Here is a 20,096-nt window from a genome sequence, read left to right on the forward strand (position 1 = left end):
TGTTAATACTTGGCTGTGGCAAAGGAGCTGCTCTGAACTCCTGCTGCCTTCAAGGCTGTTTCTGCAGCTCGATGCCACGGCGGTGCGTCACCAGGCAGGCAGTTGTCCTCAGCCTGAGTGAGCACTCTGCACGGCTGGGACAAGAGGATGTGAAAAGCTAGTATGCCCCAGAGACTGCAGTGCACAGGATACGGCCTGGATTCAAATCTGGTCAACAGAGGTCTTAAAATGTCAGCGTAAACAGGAGGGCAAGTCCTGGCGGGGAAGCTTGCTTGGGCTTATGCTGCTTAACAATAGGTTCAGTGACCTGGACAAAGAAAACCTTTACTGATAAAGCCTGTAGATTAGACACCAGCTCCTGCCCTCCCAATCTTTGAAGAGAGCAACTCACCAGTGGATAAAAACTCAAAGCTGCTCAGTTGCCTACTCACGAGCAAACTCCACATTGTTTAATACAGCTCAACCCAAAGCTGTGCCTTTAGGAGAGCAAAGGCTGCAGGACACTGGTGGGTATGGAGGAGAGCAGTAGAGCGCAGTGGTCACCTCCACCCCACAAGCAGCTCACAGAGCACTACATGGAGCCTGCACAACCACTTAGAAGCACTTGAGAATGGCTCAGGGAATCCAAACCCTGCCATCTACTCGCTTACCGAAGGAAGAAGTGGATGGGGGGACTTGGGACACATCTATATATCAGGGCCAGAGCAGCAATGAAGAACTTCCCAACCTGCAGCAAACTTCCACTAGAGCAAATTGAACCAAAACAAATTTAGCCCAGAAATAACACACATTTTAACCAGTGATTGGAACTGGCTCCCGGGACAGTTTGCTGAGGATCCTAATGGATTCTCAGCCTTTCAAAATCAATGCTCGGGGCTCCCTACAAAAGCCGCTCTTGTTCCCTTGGAAATCTCCCTGTGGTTTCCTGAGGGAGATGGCCACAGCTCCCTTGGCTTCCCAGCACACGGGGCTCTCCCAGCCTGGATTCCCCACTTCCAGCACTGACGCACACCTCCGTGGGCTCCTCTTTGAAGAAAAAGGGGGTTATTTCTGACCTGCACATTCCTCCCAGAAGCTCCCTGATGTTCAAAGCACCTTGCTGACAGACAGGCAGGTGTGCCTGTGACAGTGGCCACCTCCTCAAAGCCCCAAAGAGTGCCTAAGGGAGTTCTCCGAGCCCAGCTGTGACATTTCCTTTCACCTATACCTGTACAGCTGTTTCCTACAGGGCTGCAAGCCTCCAGTGAGATGTGTGAGGCTTCTGTAGGTGCTTGGGAACAAGATGGAACAGAAACGCTTCACACCTGGCCCCAAAATTACAGCACCACTGGAAGGGGGCCAACACAAACTGGCAGAGTACCAGTTGCAATGGACATCAATTAAGCAGCCTGTCATCCTCAGGCTGCAGGGTTTGCTCTCTGCGATCTGCAGCGCTCCTTAAGCCTTCAGCAGCACCAGCGCTGGAGTTTTCCAGATGGGATCATTTCCCTCAGATTCCACTCACTAGATTTATTGCAGTATATAGAGACTTTTTTTTAACCCACTCTCTTTGCAAAGCTATTATTCCACATTGTGGATTTCTCCAGGGCTGTATTCAGTGTCTTAGGGCTTGTTTGCCATGAGTTCCCTTTACCTTCAGCTGGAGAAACATAGTTTTAAGAATATGCTCAAACCTCTTGTATCTTAAAGAGTGATTAAAAGCAGAGACCAAATGATAAATGAAGAGAAGACCTCTCTGGAAGATGCCCCGTGCAGCCCTAGGAGATGCAGCAGCAGCTCTCATGCCTGTACATATGAAGATACATTTAAAACAGCACAACAGACACCAGCGCACCCTCCTCTGCCACCCAGACCTGGGGACAAGGACTTGGCTTGACACTTCCCCCTGTGCTGATGCCACTTGGTAGAGGCAGAGACAGGCTTCCATGGTGCCCACACAGTCCCTGGCACTTGCAGTTCAATGCAACACCAAGGATGGACGAGGAGTTCAAAGCAGGTGACATTCAGCACTCTACCTTCATGGTGGCACAAACCCCAGCTCTTCTCCATCACCCAATGAATGACATCACCTTCCAACATGGCCCATAATTTAGCCTAATTGCCTTTTACAATCCAAAGGCACCACATGAAAGGGAAGGTCGAGGATGGGATGGAGTTCAGATACTGGTCAGAAGATGTAAACATTTCTAACTGCTGCCTCGGGGCTGCCAGTTCCTGCCAAGTTCCCACTCGGAGCAAGGCTGCCTGGGGCAGGGATCCTTCACTGCTTGTTTGGAAACCGAGGCAGGCAGGAATGGAAGGAGTTTTTCAAGGATGACTCCTCCTTGGCCTCTCCTCCTTGGGGCTCCGATCTCTGCTCACAGTTTCCCTTTTCCTCTCTGGACTAAGCTCCAAGCTGGAAGCTCTCGCTCTCATGGGCTGAATGCGTTCGCCTGCCAAACTGGAGGGAGATGCTCCAAGGCTATGGAATGGGAATATGGAAAGGATGCTGAGAAAACAGTTACATTTGCTCACTGGGGTTTTCTCTTTCCTTACAAAGAGTTTGTGCTCTCAGAGTCCTGGTCTTGCTACTCTTCCTCTGATGTCTTGCGAGAAGTCCTCCCCAGATCCCTGCAGTGTGGCCACGCTAACCTGGATTTCATCCCTGGTATCCCAGGAGTCATCAGGTCTCAGAAAAGACAAACATCTGGTGTTTAGAGGCATGGCAGAGCCTGGTCCCTGTGACAGCTATTCCTCCTGGTCTTTTAAACCTGGGGCTCCCTTTCCAAGATGCATCAGACAGGACTAGACATTGCCAAGAGGTATCTGCAAGCCTTAAGAAGACTGAAATACCATAAACAACTGAGTAAATAACAAGACAGGACTAATTTTAGCCCAAGCCTAAATAATATTAGCTTCTAAATAGGCTACCAACTCTGCAAATGTAGAGTACATTGGAACAAGAGAAAGGGTCCAATTTGGTCTGTTCACCTGAGCTGGACAGTGCAGAGGAAAGAGATTTGTGTTTTCTAAGGGGAATAAACTTGGATTTTAGGCTATCTGCACTGATAGGTGAGTAGTGCAACTAACAGGAAGCAAGTACTTGTGCAAGAAGAACAGCACCAAGTGTGGGAAGCTAAGTGGCCACCCTGGAGCTGGAGGAACCACGTAGTACCCAGTGTGTAGGGCTGAGGCAGTCGAATATTGCTAGTTACTCTTCAGAGCCTTGCAGTTTAAGGGCTTTCATTTGGCTGGTGAGGTGAGAGAGGGTTGAGGCTAGCTGAGTGGTGAGTATCTGACACAGGCCACTCCACACATGAGCACACACATGAGGGAACAGAGAAAAGTGCCTTTCTGTTGGAGAGGAGGGAACCACAGTGACTAGCCCTATAAGCATATGTATTAATCATGCACCGTCTGGTTTTAATCCACACACTGCTGATCCTGCGTCTCACTGTATTGTTATCAGGGGAAGGAGTATTTCTCCTCAATCTTATTCACCAGCCAAAAGCCTGAAAATGCAAAAAACACATTTGTGAAGTGCCTTCCCAAGGACCCTGGGCCCCGGACCTGGTGAGCTGGGGCTGCTGCTGCCTTTTATTGGCTTTAAAAACCTTTTATTAACGTGTGTCAGGGCTGGGGGAGGAGGGAGAGGTTCAGGTTTCAGGACCCCCCATGCAGAGAGGTTTATTGTGGGAAGGGACATTAACACTTTCTCCTCCACATCTCCCTGCCTGGGGCATGTGGCAGTGTGTGGGGTTGGGCGATGGATGCATTGAGCCCATGCGGAGCTCACAGGGATGTGGGCAAGTGGTGGCACCATGTGCTTGTAGAGAGAAGGACCTCCCTGCTCTGCGTCATGCTGGTGAGCTTCCAGCCTGGCGACCAGCTCCAGGGGACCACTGCAGAGGAGGATGCTCCTGGGACAACAGGATTCAGTGGGAGCTGAGCAAACCAGGACATGCCCCACGTTCCCAGGGCTGCACAAGAACAGACCCGGATGCACCATCACCAGGACTTGCTTTAGCCTCAACACAACCCAAGTGGTTTCCATTACAAGTCCCCCATGGCAGCACCACCTGATGAATCCACAGTTGCAGCCTTCCTTCATCCTGAACCTTAACTCAGCCACGAAGGTTGAAGGAGGTGATCCTGTTTCTCTACTCTGCTCTCGTGAGACCCCACTTGGAGTAGTTCTGGTGTCTTCAACTAAGGACATGGAGCTCTTGGAGCAAGTCAAGAGGAGGCCACGAGGCAGGCTGAGAACATTGGGGCTGTTCAGCCTGGAGAAGAGAAGCTGTGTGAAGACCTCACAGCAGCCTTCCAGTACCTGAAGGGGCCTACAAGGATGCGTAAGGGGAACTCTTCCTCAGGGACTGCAGCAACAGGACAATAGGAAAGGGGTTTAAACTAAAACTGGGGAAGTTCAGGTTAGATATAAGGAAGTAGTTCTTTACTGTGAGGGTGCTGAGGCCCTGGCACGGGGTGAAGACCTCACAGCAGCCTTCCAGTACCTGAAGGGGCCTACAAGGATGCGTAAGGGGAACTCTTCCTCAGGGACTGCAGCAACAGGACAATAGGAAAGGGGTTTAAACTAAAACTGGGGAAGTTCAGGTTAGATATAAGGAAGTAGTTCTTTACTGTGAGGGTGCTGAGGCCCTGGCACAGGGTGCCCAAAGAAGTGGCGAATGCTCCATACCTGGCAGTGTTCAAGGCCAGGCTGGACAGAACCTTGGGCGACATGGTCTAGTGCGAGGTGTCCCTGCCCATGGCAGCGTGTTGGAAATGGATGATCTTAAGGTCCTCTCCAACCCAAACCATTCTATGATTCTACGCTGCTCTTGCCTCGGGTGCAATCCTGGGTGAGTGTGGTCCTGGCAGTGTCTCCTTCGGCTGCAAATGCTGCAGACACAGTCTGACAGCTCAGGCACCAGGCTGCATAGTTTGGTGTTGACTGGTACGTTCAATGGTGTTCCATCACACAAGCTGCAATGGCTATCTGCCCAACATACGCCCAGGAAAACATCACCAAGTTATGCTCCCCCCAGAGCCAGCTTTTGTTGGTTACAGCTTCAATGACAGTGCAGGAGACGATGGGAAGCTCTCAGTGTTACACTGGCTCCCAGAGGAATCCGAACGCGCAGCTTCATGGCCAAGAACGGAGGCATCAAAATAAGAGCCAGGCCAAATGCTCAGAAAGTTGCTGAGGAACTCTGGCTGAACACTGCACTCCATCTGCTAAATGGGACGTGGAGAACAGAAAGAATAGGGAAGCACAGCGTTTGTCCTATAGAGGTTACAAACCAACCATCCTCTTGGTAGAACAAATAACGTAACACCATGTCGAGCCCAGTGCTTTCCAGTTGTCACAGAATCATGGAATGGTTTGTGTTGGAAGGGACCTTAAAGCTCCTCCAGTTCCAACCCCTGTCATAGGCAGGGACACCTTCCACTAGAGCAGGTTGCTCCAAGCCCCTGTGTCCAACCTGGCCTTGAGCACTACCAGGGATGGGGCAGCCACAGCTTCTCTGGGCACCCTGTGCCAGCGCCTCAGCACCCTCACAGGGAAGAGCTTCTGCCCAAGAGCTCATCTCAATCTCCCCTCTGGCAGGTTAAGGTCTTGCCTTTCAACAGATTCCTCTCTTCCAAAATGTTACAAATTCATTAAACTATGGTACAAAAGCATGGAGGAAGGACTTGGAGCATCAGCGAGCAAGGTGAGATACTATCCTTGCAGCGAAAAGCCAACCACCTCTTCCTAGCCATGGAAATGACAGGAAAGGTCCCACAGCGTGCTTCCAGAGCCACTTTGGCATGGACACAGCAAACACTGCAAACAGCCCGAAGATGCATCTGCTCAGGAGTCAGGTTCATCTGGGCTCTGCAAGCTTAAAGGAGGGCAGGGAGCAGATGGTGGCCTTGGGACCGCACACAAGGATCCCCAGAGAAGTTGGATTGGGGCTTCTTTGCAGGGAAGGGCCTTTCTGTATCTTGCCCACAGTCCTTCATGAAAGGCATATGGGTTCATGCCCCTTTGTCACACCTTCCTGGCTTGGGCTGCACTGTCTTCTGCAACACCCCACTTCTGGGGAGTCAAATCATTCACTTCATTAACACCTCAGGGAAACAAAGCCATCATTTGACTGCAATGATGCAGCTGCCATTCCAGTCCCATCACAACAAACGGGGTAGGAGCATCCAAAGAGGTCACTCTGCGTCCTTGCCAAGGGGTTCACCTCCACCCAAGTTACAGCTGAGTGAGCCACCAACCTGCTTTCAAACATCTCCAAGGCTGAAGAGATCCTGTGGAGTCACTAAGGAGGCTGCTTTCAAGTGTTTAACTACCAAAGGTATGAAGCCTTCCCTAAAGTCTAGTTTTTGCTGCAATTTATGTTCATTCCTTCCTGTGCTTTTCCGCATGGAGCTGGAGGTCAGTTTGTCCTGCTCTTCTCTGCAACAGCTCACTGCATTTCCCCTGAAACTCCTCTTGACTAAACAGCCCCAGATCTTCCAGTCCTTTCTGGGAAGTCAGGCTTGTGAGATCCCTGCTCTGTCCCACTGGCCTCCCCTTAACCCTCCTAAGTGTCCTCTGCACAGTGAGTACCCATAGCTGCTGTTTCACCATTCTGACCATTAGGTCAGTACTGGGTTGAGAAGAGACCCTGCAGAATCCATTGCTCAGCATGTCCTGGCGAGTGCTGGAACCAGTGGATTCCTCTGTCTACCTCCATGAGATGTGTTTGGTGCGTAAGGCAGAGACCAGAAGGTGACACAACACAACTGGAACACAACAGGGGCTAAGACCTGTGCCAACAACACCCCAAGCTGCTGGGTGGTTCCAAAGTCAGCTACTTTCAAACCAAACAAGAGCCACGGAGGTGGGGAAAGGGAAGGGAAAAGGAAAAGGAAGGGAAAAGGAAGAGAAAAGGAAGGGAAAGGGGGACAGACACAGCCAGGCCTGGCTCCTCTCTGGGATTTGTGTTTCCCTTCCAGCAGAGCTGTGCTGGTACCACTGTGCTGATAATCCCGGATGCTCGGGTGGCTGCTGCTGAGCTGGGAAGGGCACCAGCTCCTACCAGAGCTGTTGGAGTCTCTTTATAAAGCACCAGAACCAAAGGGAACCAGGACAGAGAGAAAACTCGGCTCAGAAGCTCAGGTGTAGCTCCACGACAGGTCATGTCTCTTCTCTTACAAAGATGAGTGCAAGTGCCCGGCAGGGCAGGTAGATGGCACTCCGAATAAACTGGTGTGTGGTTACAAGAGGCAGATCCAGGGAATACCAACCCCTTCCCACAAGTTACAGGGCACCAGAAGGAGCTGCTCATTCCCCTCACCTGCCTGTATGGGCTCTGGTTTGTGGCTGCTGAGGAAAGAGTCCCTGTGTAGCGAATGGGGCACTGGGGCTGCCCCCAGAACCCCAGGGAGGACACAACACACACTGGGCAACACACGTTGCTCAGGGCAGCAATGGCAACCACATGCTTGTTGTTTTAACCCCTTCAAATAGAGTCCTCAAAATCCATTTTTCCATGGGCAGAGAGAGAGTGAAACAGAAATCCAAATCTCCTGGGTCCCTCTGCGACAAAGGTCCTGGATTTCTCACTGTCATACCAGGAAAATGCCAAGAAGTGGCACATGGGAAGGCACATTACCACCATCACACACAGGTTCTCCACAGAAACCAGCCTCTATATCTCCTCTTGGAGCACAGGCCTCTTGGGAAAGCTCTTCCCAGATGAGCAGCGTTCCTGCCTCCAAGCAGGAAACTGTTGAGAGCCACTCTTATCCTGCCGTGCCTCCAAGGGAGTGCAAAACAAATGCCATTGTGCCTCTTCCATCCTCCCCCCCCTCCACTCAGGTTCAGACACGTTATCCAAGTGCAGCCCCCAGGTCCCTTCTGGCCAGGTGGTGGCAGAGAGCAGCCCCAAAACCCCACATCAACAAGGGAACTGATTTCATTATTCTAAAAACAAACAGCCAAAGGAAAGTTCAGCCTAGAATAGGCTCCTAGAGCAAAGAAAGGAAAATAGAGAGCAGGCAGTGGGGAATGCTTCATATTCCTAAAAGCCTTTTGTACGTTAACACATGGTGTCTGCTTCTCTCTAGTCACCTATTTATCACTCTCCTCTTTAGAGAAGGGAAAAAAGTCCTGGCTGCCTTCCTAAGGCAGAGTTTTGTGGCCGGGGGGAGGGGGAGGGTGCTTTAAGCATGATGCAAACCATTTGGAGTGCACTGAGAGCACTGCCAACACAAGCTGCACTATTTAAACAAGTGAGGAAATGATCGTATATACAACATGCCAGCGAGCACACACACACCAGAGGAAGTCGAGAGGGGTTTTCATGACACAGAGCTGGATGTCAGCGGCTGAAAGGTCGATATTTTCCCTTAACACCCTTCTCAATGACTTAATCGTGTTCCGTTTGCACAGAAAACTTCCCAAGAATAAAAGTCTGTGGAGGAATCGAAGGGGGGATGTTTGGCCTACTGCTGACCTTGTCCGAGGTCCTCTCCACGTAGCAGGGCTCCTGGGGGGCGACCAGCAGGGGAACGAAGCCCGAGAGCAGCCGATCCTCTTCCAGGCTTAGCAGGGCAAGGTCGTCATCTGGGTCCTTGTACAAGGGCACCTCCGACTGATTCACTGTGGTCAGTATGTTACAGAAGTCAGCCAGCGTCGCCCACACATCTACTGAGACCCTGGGAGAACGAGGAGAGACGTGAGCAATTCCGGGCTGGAATGCGCTGGGAGTTGCCTGCAATGCTGCAGTGAATACCAGAGAGGTGAGGCGAGGCACAGCCACTACCACCACCGACCTACCCCACCGGGAGGGCTCCGGCCGCAGCTGCGCTGGCACCGAACCTGCCAGGGCTTGTAGCCCATGACACCGACCATCCCATGTCCTCCCTCCACCCCCTTGGATAGGGAACAGCTCCCAGGATCTCACCCTTCCCACTGTTCTGCCCACTTCTGCCCGCTCCCGAGCCGGCACATGCGCGGGAAGCAGCTTCCCTGTGCAGCGCCAGCGGGAACCCGGCTCGTTCCAGATGGGAGAAATGATGCTTGTTACTCAATTTAAGCCTGCTGGGAGGACAGAGCAAGCAGACACACTGCTGTGGGGTGAAAGGGGCGTCTGGAGGGGTCCAGACCAGCCTGGAGGGAGCCCAGCTCAGCCCAGGGGGTTCCATCCCAGGCCAGGGCACCTTTTCCTTCATGCTGCTGCATCCATGTGCACAGAGATATTCCTTGTTAAACCCCAGCCCCGGTGGGAATAAGCCAGGTTTTTCCTCTGGCCATGGTATCAACACTCATGAGGGACCTGCCATGCTGCCTCTGTGGTGCATCACCTTCTCAGAGCAGGAACATGAGGCCACCAGCATCCCTGGACCGCATCCCATCACACGTCCCCATCGCTGAGCACACCCTGGGGAGGACCCAGCACCCCAGGGAGGGTGAGCATGGGGGTAGCAGGGAACAAGCACAGAGGCAATGCAGCTGGATGGGGCTTGGAGCAACCTGGTCTAGTGGAAGGTGTCCCTGCCCGCGGCAGGGGGTTGGAACTACACGAGCTCTAAGTCCTTTCCAACCTAAACCATTCTGTGATTCTATTAGGCTGCCCTGCACTGCATTTCTTCCTCCTGTTTCTAAAAGCACTCAGATAGGGTACTTTTAGTGCATTAACTAGGATGAAAGCATGAAATAGGGGAAACTGGAGCTGATCTGCTTCTGCTGGCATTAAGGAGGGCTGCTCCTCCATCCCTCTGGGACACCCAAAAAGCACAGCATCACCAGGAGCGCAGCAGTGACCGGTGCAGCTCAAGGCAGCGCAGGGCTGGAGGGAGGCCCCCTGCTCTTTGAACTGCTCCAGGTGGACAGAGTCTGCACTGGGTTATTTACGGGAATCAATGTACCAGGAAAGCACACTGAAATGAAACATCTTGTTTTCAAGAGCGTCCTGGGAGCCAGGCAGAATGAGGAGCCATTAATCAAAGCCCGGCACGTAATCAGCACACATGTACCGCAGAGTCGCCCACATCCCTAAGCCAGCCCCAGCCCTGCACGCTGCAAGAGGATGAGAGGTCCTTCGCAGAGAGCCCTCTGGTCACAGACACCAGGAGCTGGGTTCATTCACAAAGCTCCATTGCTTGGCTCAGCCAGGTCTGGCTGTCAGAAATGTTTAAATATGGAAAAAAATAAACAGTTGCAACACGTTTCTTCTTCTTCTTTTTGCTTTTTTCTTTTTTTTTGGTGGAGGGATCTGTCCGAGGCCCTTTGTGATGTAATGGGAAATGCTGCGTTTGTGCTACCAGCTGGAAAATAAACAGAGCTTCGAGGGTTAAAAGGAACTGAACTTTCCACGACCCCTATCTGCAAAAGAAGAAAATAATAAGAGGAATGATCCACTGCCCCACAGCCCTGATAGTTTATCCTCCAGCCCTGGCTGCAGAGACAAGCACCGGATGTGATAGGGCTGCTCTGGGCCACCTCCAAGGCAAGCTCTGCCCATGGGAGATGCACAGGGCTTGGGAGGCTCAGCCCTCCCCCAGTGCCCTGCTGGCAACTGGGCTTGGCTGCCTGAGGCCGGTCACATAGCACTGGTGGGGCCCCAGCATCGGCTTGGATGAAGGAGATGCAGAGGCTGCAGGCATCAATGAGGAGGAGAGAAACGGGGAACAGTGCCTGCAACCACAGGGAACAGGCGCACTGAGGTGCTGGGGACAGGCTGAGATGCAGAGGATGCTCCCAGATGGCTGAGATAGCCACAGTGGAGGAGAAGGGAAACAAACACATTGCAGAGACCTTGCTGGTATTCCCTAAGAAACAGAGCTGCAGGCAGGGGATGGAGATGACAAGTGAGGGTGTGAGGGAGGCTGAGGGTAGCAGTGGGATGCTGGGCAAGGCTGGGATCCACAGCAGGGCAGGGGTGGTCGTGGGGTGAAGGAGCAGCCCAGATGAAGAACAGGGGGAGCCAAAGGCAGAAAGATGCCATGTGAACAGTCACGGAGCTGATGCTAACTCCCCTGCAGCCACCCAGCCCTGTGGTCCCTCTCCTCTCCCCCCACTGCAGCACTGCAGCCCATCGCCACCTCCTGAGCACCACAGCATTCCCTGTCACTTTATCCCCTTCATCCACCAGCTCCCTCCGGCTTTCCAGTGCCTTGCCACATCTGTCATTCACACTGGATGTGTTAAGTTTCCACCCTGGGCTTGCTTCAGTCAAGGCACAGACTGTGCTGGCTCCCCAGGCTCACTCACTGCAACGCAGCCCCCAGCACCCTCTCACATGCAGCACCCTTCAGAGCCTTCAGAAAGCCAACAGAGAACAAGGTGTTGGCACTTCTGCTCCTGCGATGCAGAGGCAGCACTGCAGAGAGCAGGTCTGACAGTTCCCTGCCTTCCCTTTGGATGCAGCTCCTCCTCTGCAGTGCGTCTCCCAGCGCCAGCACCATCAAGATCATTTGCTGGCTACCCAGTGGCAAAGCCAGCGAGGACTAAGAGCTCATGCTGACACTGTACAGCTCCATGGATCTCCTGCTGGGACAGGCACTTGCCCTACAAGGTCACACAACACTTGGGAGTCCTGTCAGGCCCCTTCCCAGGATAACACCGTGGCCACCTCCAGGCGTTTCTGGCTTATGTCACCTCACCAGAGCCTCTCTGCAAAGCCAAGGCAGGTCCAGGTGCCTGGAATTGCTGTATCCACACAGTGCCACGGCTGCAGCATCCCTCTGTGGAGGGAGGCCCTGCATTACTGACACCGAGCCCAGGCACGCAGCTCCCAGGTACAGGGATGAGGCTCCCAGAGCTTTTAACCAAGGAAGCGAGCAGGGGGTTAGCGCGAGGTCTTTCCTCGGAACGGGGGGTTCATTCCCTTCCCCACAGACACATTTACATTTGCTTATTCCACTCGGACAGGAAAAAAAAATAAGAGTTAATTTCTTTTTTATTGCCTCAGGATTCCAGGTTTAATGTAGCTGTCAGTGTGAGTGCAGCCCAGCTGCACGCCGACAGGACACAGCCCGGCCAGGCACCAGTGGGGAGAGCACAAGTGCGTGGCCACAGCCACGGCACAGCTCTGCATGGGGATGGCTCCATGGCCCAAGATGATGCCCACCGTGGGCATGCATCACCCCAAGGCAAAAGGCACAGAGAGGAGGAGAGGACATGACGGTGATGCTCGCCGGCGTTACGCGGCACTCCAGTGTGAGCCACCATCTTCACCGGGGGCTGCCTGGTGATTAATATCAAGCACAATGACCCCATGTTCCAGGCCTGCGGGGGCCTGTGGAGGTGGCCATTTCCTGTGTAATACCAGCTTGTTTAAACACTAACAGTCAAACTCCACAGCTGCAGAACAAACCCGGAAAGCACAGAGCAGAAGAAGCCCTGCATTGTGTTCCCTGGCCGCCGAGAGCCGCGCTGCTGGGCAGATGGAAAACACCCCAGGATCACTGCAACACGGACACACCGGCTCCCGGTGCGAGGCAGCACCAGTGCACACCCTGCACAAAGTGCTCTGCGTCCCTCCCCTCCTGAGTTTGCCTCTCTCCCGGCCCAGGGGATGGTGAACTAAAAGCAGCTCCTGTTTTAGGAAGCTCTTCCCTGTGAGGGTGCTGAGGCGCTGGCACAGGGTGCCCAGAGAAGCTGTGGCTGCCCCATCCCTGGCAGTGTTCAAGGCCAGGTTGGACACGGGGGCTTGGAGCAACCTGCTCTAGTGGAAGGTGTCCCTGCCCGTGGCAGGGGGTTGGAACTGGAGGAGCTTTAAGGTCCCTTCCAACACAAACCATTCCATGATTCTATGAACAAAAGGGGTTGGCAGTGGAAGCTCTTCCCAAGCTTCACCAACCTTACCCTGGACTCACCCCTGTGATCGCAGCCCCTCTGCCCTGTGGCACCAGTGATTTCCTCACTCTGCCCTGCACACAGTCCCCTTTAGCCACTCCAGGCATCCATAAACCAATCCCTCTCCAGGGAATCTGCCTTTGGAGCTAGATGGATGCTCTCCTCCTCAGAGAGGTGCAGTCTCCTCCCAGCCAGCTTCTGCTTTGCCACAGCCCCCTTCTCCACTGAGACTTCTGGCTTCTGCTTCAGTCCATGTTACCTTCATTCTCAGCCAGGTTTACACTACCGAGACACCTCTGAATGCTCACTTTGATGTCTCAATAGGCAAACCGTGGTGGCCAGCATTACTAATGAAGGCTGGGATCTGCTAAAGGGATTTTCCATTTAGTCTCCAGCAAACTCCAACAAGGTCTTGGCACCCCTGTCCAAGACTCTGTCCATCTCTCCCAGTGGGAGCTGCCATCTCAGTGACACTTCTCTGCAAGAGCGATGTGATGAGAGCGATCTGGCACATCTCTCTGGGAAGGTAAGCCCTAGAATGTGCTCAGAGCTTTTGGATTTAATTTAATACTTGGTTTAAATTAACCATTTTTAAATGCTTGCAGACAGTCTCCACAAACCGAGAGGCCCTTCGCCTCAGCGTGGAAGGAGCACAGACCTGCCAGGGTCAGCCCTGCAGCAGTTTGTCTGTCTAGCCAGTGGCTTCCCCATCGATTCTTGTGCTTCATTTAGCCATGGACTCATTGCAGCAACCAAAGTAGAGCAAGGAGAAGCTTTTGCCGTCCCCTGCCCAGCCCTCTTCACAGCCATATGTCCCAAAAGGAGATGGATTCACTTGGAGGTCTGCCTGTCACCCCATCTGCTGCTAATATCTCCGCCTAAGGAGATCCACGCTGCTCCCCTCTCCCCAAGGCTTCCTGCTTTTTACACCCTGATCTCTGCAAATGACTCCGGGGGAAAGTTGGTCTGAAAGACACTTCTCCAACCCAGTTGCACGTTAGTTACACGTTAGTGCAACTGCTTTCAACTGCTCAGACCTCAACGCAACGTTTGCCATGAAACATGCAGATATAACTGACTTGTAAGATGCAGAAGTGACTGTTGCTGGCTGCTAGAAGACCTGGCAACATGCAATCCCTGAGCCACAGGACACTGCAGCTCTGAAAAGAGATGTCCACAGTCAGGTTTAGCTCCTAATCTGGAAACACTTGAGGAAAGAGCCATGGAAAACTCGCTGAGCCCCTCTCCCAAAATCACCACTCAAATACATACAGCAGCCTCAAGAGAAGGATCATAGAATGGTTAGGGTTGGAAGGGACCTTAAAGTTCATCTAGTTCCAAGTATCATCTAGTTCCAAATCCAGGCAACCTATCACCTGTCCATGGCCCTCTGGCCTGAAAACACACCCCAGTGCATCCGCTGAGCCATGGTGACCACGCTGGTGCGGCCAAGAGCTGAATGAGCACACTAGACCAAGGAGCATGATTTTAGGGAAAGCTGTAGCTTCTCATTCGGGTTGAATTTGGAACCACTGAGCCCCCAGGTAGCAAGAAGATGCCTGCCAGGAGATGGGGCTCATTGCCAAACCCCTGCCAAGAGAAGGACCCTGAGGATGCAGCCTCCCATCCCGCTCCGCAGAGCCCACTCCTGCATGGTGGCTTTCAGCACCTCTCACCCCTCACACCTTTCCCTCCACCTCTATCCAAAGGGGGAAAGCAGCGAGCTGAGGAATTTGGTGTGGGGTTTTGCAGTTCTCCTTCTTTTTTTTTTGTTACTGCAAGGACTCAAATCCAGCAGTGTGATAAATGCATCCGAGCTACAATTAGGAAGATATATAGCATCAGAACGCGAAGGTCTGGGCAGCGTGGTGAAACGCGGGCTCTCCAGAGCCCCAGCTATGTTTCCCATTATGTAACCCTGGTCATGGGCAGACAGCCAGACTCCAAATGAAAAAGAGACTCTGGCTTGGCACGGGTTCTATTTTCCTATCCTCATTCGGGGTCAGCGCAGTGTCATACAGCTGCAGAGAAAGCTCCGGGGATTAAACCTGGGAAAGACTCCAAGACCAAGGACCCGGGTTCAAGTACCAGCTGAAAGCAATAAACCAACTGCCACAGCTGGGCTGAGTTTAAACGTTCTCAATGTCCCCCCCTTCTTCAGTTCTCTCCTTTATACTAAAGGAGGAGCCATCCCGAAACATGGCGAGCGCGGAGGCCTTGGGATGTGCGGCGCGGGATCCAGGCGCTGGTGGAGTCTTGACAAGCTGCCCTGCTGGCCCCCAGCCCAGGCCGTCATCCTGGCAGCGGTGCTGGCCCCGGATGAGCTGCTCTTTGGTGGAAGCTCTGAGCCAGGTCTTTGCTGCTCTAGTGGGGCTGCCAGGTGGGTACGGGGCCTGGGTTTTCCAGCAGCTTGAGTACATTCATGGCATCCTTGCAGGGTGCTTCTGTGCTTCAGGGTTTGTGGGGTTTTATTACAGTCCCTTCTTCTGTGCCACCAATGAAAGTGATGGCTGTAGAGTGCTGGAAGGCAGTTTCAGTGTGTCCAAGCAGCTCTTCTACTGGTAGGGACCCTGTGGCACATCCCATCACCATGTGGGAATGGCAAACGCCACTTAGTCCTGCAACTTGGCATCTGTGCTTGCTCCTCGCACGCTCTCTCTGCTCCTGAGCTCAGCCTGCCCACAAACCTTGGCTTACTCCAACACGCCTGCTGCTCTGACCCGTGTTTTACTTCCAAACTCCTTTGAAACTGCTCCTATCTAAACCCCAGGACTTGGTGACTCTACCTGGTTACTGAGCAGCCCCAGGCCAGACAGCAGCCTTGTGTCAATAGAGAGCTGAAACACTAGCCCAGTGCTCCTTTTTCCTTTCCTACCTCCAGGGAAAACGCTGTAAATCCCAGGTCATGCCCAAGAGTGGAGCTGGTTCCCTGCTCTTCATCGCTACACACATCCAGGGAAGCTCACTGTTGTCCCAGAGTCCTGGACCACTAACACCCATCCACACAAGAGCTCTGGGCTGAAAGAGTCGCATGGATAAGACAAAGCCAAAGAGCACCAGGGTGGAGGAGCTGGGAGCCAACATGAGGAAGGCTGCCCACGCCCCAGAGTATGGACACAGCGGGACAGGAAGGGCTGCTTGCTCCTTCTCCATGGAGAAGGCAACATGGGGAAGCAGTTGGGCCTCTGCTTCAAGACGAAGATCCTCATTCCTCCACTGAGCAGACCTTGTGGAGTAGAGCCCCCCAACCCACACCCGCTGCTCCCCTACCACCACCTTCTCCCACCCCAAGGGACACGCAGGAGCCGGCACCTGCTCCATAGGGACACAGCCCCGTGCCCTGCAGGAGGGGGAGGCAGGCGCCGAGCGCTGGCTGCGCCGAACCCCATCAGAAATTCCATCTTGGCTGCCCGTCGCCAAGGGCTCAGCGGCGTCTCCCTGCGCAGGGAATGGGGGGGATTGGTGCAGGCGGCTTCACGTGACAGATCCCAGTTTGAGTTCCTGCCCAAAGATGGGCAGCAGTTCACATGAGCAGGCAGCGGTCCCACACCGAGCAGCCGACAAACAGAAAACAGACTCCATCTCCACAAAATGAGGCCCAGAACTTCCTGTGTGAGATTTCCATTTCCTCAGCCAAATGAAAAAGAACTGGAGTAAGAGGCAATAAACCGGGAGAGCGGGACTGGACCTGACGCACGGAGCGGGGACCCATTAATGGTTAAGCCACTTTGCTGGATTACCCTTAATGTGCCTTCCCATCACCCTGGGTTCTGGCTTCTTTGGATTAACAATAAGACGTGATTTCAGGCTCTGGATCCGGAGTACCGGAGGCAGATGGAAAATCCTGCGGGAAAGCAGCTACGGAGCATGCTCAGACACTCTTTTGCATACTCCATACTTGGCCCCTTCACTTGATTTTCTGTCCAAAAATATGCAAATTGCCTAGTCCGCATTATGGACTAATGGGCTGGAATCAGCCAGTTTGGAAGATTAACCCTTCTGTGTGTCGCAGAGGTAGAGACAAGCTGGTTCTGAAGCAGAAGGGAGGCCACTTTCGGAGCTCCAGGAACAAGACAGGCTGCTCCAGGCCAGCCCAGCCTGGCCAAGGTTGGCCTGATTCAGTCAAAAGGCAAGAAAGTGCTTATGCTGGAAATGGGACTTCCCTCTTGTAGAGGGGAAGGTCCTGCCTACATGCAGAGCACGTGAAGGAGATGTATCCCAACAAAAGCAGATGCACATCCTAAGTAGAAAGTAAAAATGGGCCATCTCCTAACACACAGAAGCAAACGGCACCCACCAAGCCCCCTGGGAGACACTTGAGTCCCATCTAGTGAAGAAGTTATGGTCACCCAAGGTGACAATTCCTTCCCAAACATCCCCTGTGCAGTGAGCCTCTCCTGGGGGCTCAGGGCAGAGTGCCACAGCCAGGAGTGAGCACGAGCAAGGGGGAAAGGTGACACAAGGAGGGAGCAGACACCAGAAGACAGAGCAGAGGATGCACGTACTGTTTGGGGAGCTCGAGAGAGGTCGGAGGAGGATTCCATGTGTCCGGGTGGCCAAGCATCCAGTCCGACCAGACCTTCACACTGGGAAGCAGCTCCTTCAGGTCCTGGGGCAAGGCAGAGACCTTGATGTCGTCCTCCTCATCCTCCTGCTCCACCTCTTGTGGCTGAACTGCAAATACAAGATGTGAGAGCTGAGGCAGCTCACTGCAGCCAGGAGCCAGGCTTGGGTAGGGACTGGGGATGCACGACACTGATCCCAACATCCCAGCCTTGGATGCACAAGGGAACAGCCACAACCCACAGCAAGCACAAAGACAGATCTGTTCTCCCTAAACAGACTAGCCAGGGTGGGGGGGGGGAACTGGGATGTCTGTGATCCCTTTTCTTGAGGGCAGTGGGGTGCCACTGCACCAGTCATAGAGGATTCTGAGGTCCCAGTTTTGGGAAGGCTGGCTAAAGCATGCCTTAAGTCAATCCCTTTATTCCAAGCCTTTTTGCCTGTGCACACACAACAGGGGTTTTCCTGCCAGATGATCCAGCCATAACCTGGGCAGACCTTGGGATGCTGGGGGAGAACCCAAGGGGAAGCAGAGGGGAAGGAGAAGGGAATAAGGGCTTGAACCCCACCAGGCTGCCTCACGGGCAGCTGCATGGATGGTTCCTGCATGGAACCCCTTACCTGGCATGCATTCCCTCAGCAGGCTGGTGCACCTCCTCACCAAGAGTGCAAACATGGAGAGCCCCAGGGCTGTGGCCTGCTCCTGGATGACAGAGCGGCAGTCTTCAGACACACACTCTAGGAGACAGAGAGGGGGTTCAGAGGGGAGCAAGTCAGATGCTCCATCTCCCTTCTTTGCAGCCTCCCTTTCTGCATCCTGCATGGAGCAGGGGTGGGTGATTCCCAACTCACACCTGCCCTCGACCCAATTGCTCCATATAGAGGAGGAAAAAGGTGATGAGTAGCTCTGGAGCGGGAAGAAGCTGCAATCCCACTGCCCACCTCATGCCTGACCCACCTCATGTGCTGAGCCAGCCTGGTCCAAGCTGGCACTGGGGGATCCCAGCACAGAAGCTGCTGCTTGGAACTGCTGCCTTTCCCCTGAAGGAGGGGGGTATGTTTAAGTGTTAAAAGGGTAATTAGCTGCATGTTTGATCTCTGTCCCTGCTGGAGTCTGAACTTCAGCAGTTGAGGAGGGGGCTCCTCCCATTAGTTCACCAGTCACACAACAGCTTGTCAAGAGCGTTTAATTGAAGCTGTTACTCAAGTAGATGCCACATGACCACAGCTCTTCCAAACAGAGCCGGCTGGGAGCGAGAGCAAATCCCCCTGGCACATCTACACCCAGCCAGAAACCACTTCTGAGGCTGCTGAGAGCAGCAGGGAGCTGGACTGGGGGAACTGCCTGGAGCTGGTTCCACTTACCCAGGCCAAGAGCCCCTGGGGCATGCCAGGCTGCCCGCGCTTGCCCAGGCACCGCGCCGCCTGCTCACAGGAGGCTTTTAAGCCTCAGGGGCATCTCCTGCCCTCCCAATCCCCTCTGCCCCCCAGTTCACATCCTCCTTTGAGAGGTGGGAAGAGCAGCTGGCTGGGGGCTTCCCTGGAGGGATGCAGGGAATGCAAACACGTAAGTGCTGGCTCCAAATGGGTGCCCGTGTGAGTAAAGCTGCGGCACAAGGACAGGGAAGGAGAACAAGGAGAAGGTGCTGGAAGCAGAACTCCTCTGATGTGGCAGAGCAAGGGGTTTTTGAGCAAAGGGCAAGAGAACTAAAGCAAGACATTGAGACCCCACTGCTGTGGGGCCAGCAAAACATCTGAGGTGCAGAGAACAAATGGAGGAGTTTTAAGTGCAAATTATTCCAGAGCAATGGGGGGGAAGGTTAAAAACAACCAGGAAAAAGCTAAAACACTTAAAAAATACAAGAAAAAACAGGAGGAAGATCTGTAGGCTTCATTTGGCCAGTTCTTACAGCTGGCAGTGACTCAGTACCCAGTGGGGAGCCCACTGAGGGTAACCCAGGGTGGCACCAAGGCGCCTGGCAGCGAACGAGGGTTCCCAGAGGCAGGGCTGAGCTGGTGCCGCAGAGCGATGGTAGGAAGTGCTGTACTGCAGGGGCTGTCAGCTTTTGGAGGAAACATAAAACTAAAGATGTGACCACTCTGGGACAGTAAATCTCTTTCATGAAGCCTTTCCCACAATTAAGAGTGTCAGTCCCAGTGCTCTGGCCACGGTCCAGTGCAAGAAATTACAGTCGTCTGCCCCGCGCGCCCTCCTCCCGCACTCGGGCGAGATCATAGAATCATGGAATGGTTTGGGTTGAAGGGACCTTAAAGCTCCTCCAGCTCCAATCCCCTGCCACGGGCAGGGACACCTTCCACTAGAGCAGGGTGGTCCAAGCCCCTGTGTCCAACCTGGCCTTGAACACTGCCAGGGATGGGGCAGCCACAGCTTCTCTGGGCACTGGAGCTGCGCACCCTCCCAGGGAAGAGCTTCTGCCCAAGGGCTCATCTCAATCTCCCCTCTGACAGGTTAAAGCCATTCCCCTTGTCCTGTGCCTACAGGCCCTTGGCCAAAGCCCCTCTCCAGGTTTCTTGTAGCCCCTTTAGGTATTGGAGGATAAGGTCATGAGCACTGCACAGCCCTGATGTATTTCAGAGATTGACTTCAAGTGCTGGGGCAATGCTCTGCAGTGGCCATGGCCAGGCTTGGTACCAGCACCTCAACCCTTCCCACTGCCACCAGCAGCTCTTCTCACAGGCTACAAGTTCCCAA

The 20,096-nt window shown here is 53.6% G+C and overlaps 1 protein-coding gene across 1 annotated transcript in view; it reads right to left on the reverse strand.

The window, feature by feature from the left end:
- The window catches only part of LOC104413611 (telomerase-binding protein EST1A-like), a gene marked incomplete at both ends in the record, with an annotated part of 41,561 nt that extends 23,440 nt beyond the window's left edge, over positions 1 to 18,121 (reverse strand). The window contains 3 exons of the mRNA XM_010024656.1: positions 8,475 to 8,676; positions 17,326 to 17,494; positions 18,005 to 18,121. Coding sequence (XP_010022958.1) covers positions 8,475 to 8,676; positions 17,326 to 17,494; positions 18,005 to 18,121 — 488 coding nt within the window. The remainder of the gene's footprint in view (positions 1 to 8,474; positions 8,677 to 17,325; positions 17,495 to 18,004) is intronic.
- Between the last annotated feature and the right edge of the window lie 1,975 nt (positions 18,122 to 20,096).

Source organism: Nestor notabilis, unplaced genomic scaffold (assembly GCF_000696875.1).
Source record: "Nestor notabilis isolate BGI_N333 unplaced genomic scaffold, ASM69687v1 scaffold29291, whole genome shotgun sequence".
NCBI classification, from domain to species: domain Eukaryota; kingdom Metazoa; phylum Chordata; class Aves; order Psittaciformes; family Psittacidae; genus Nestor; species Nestor notabilis.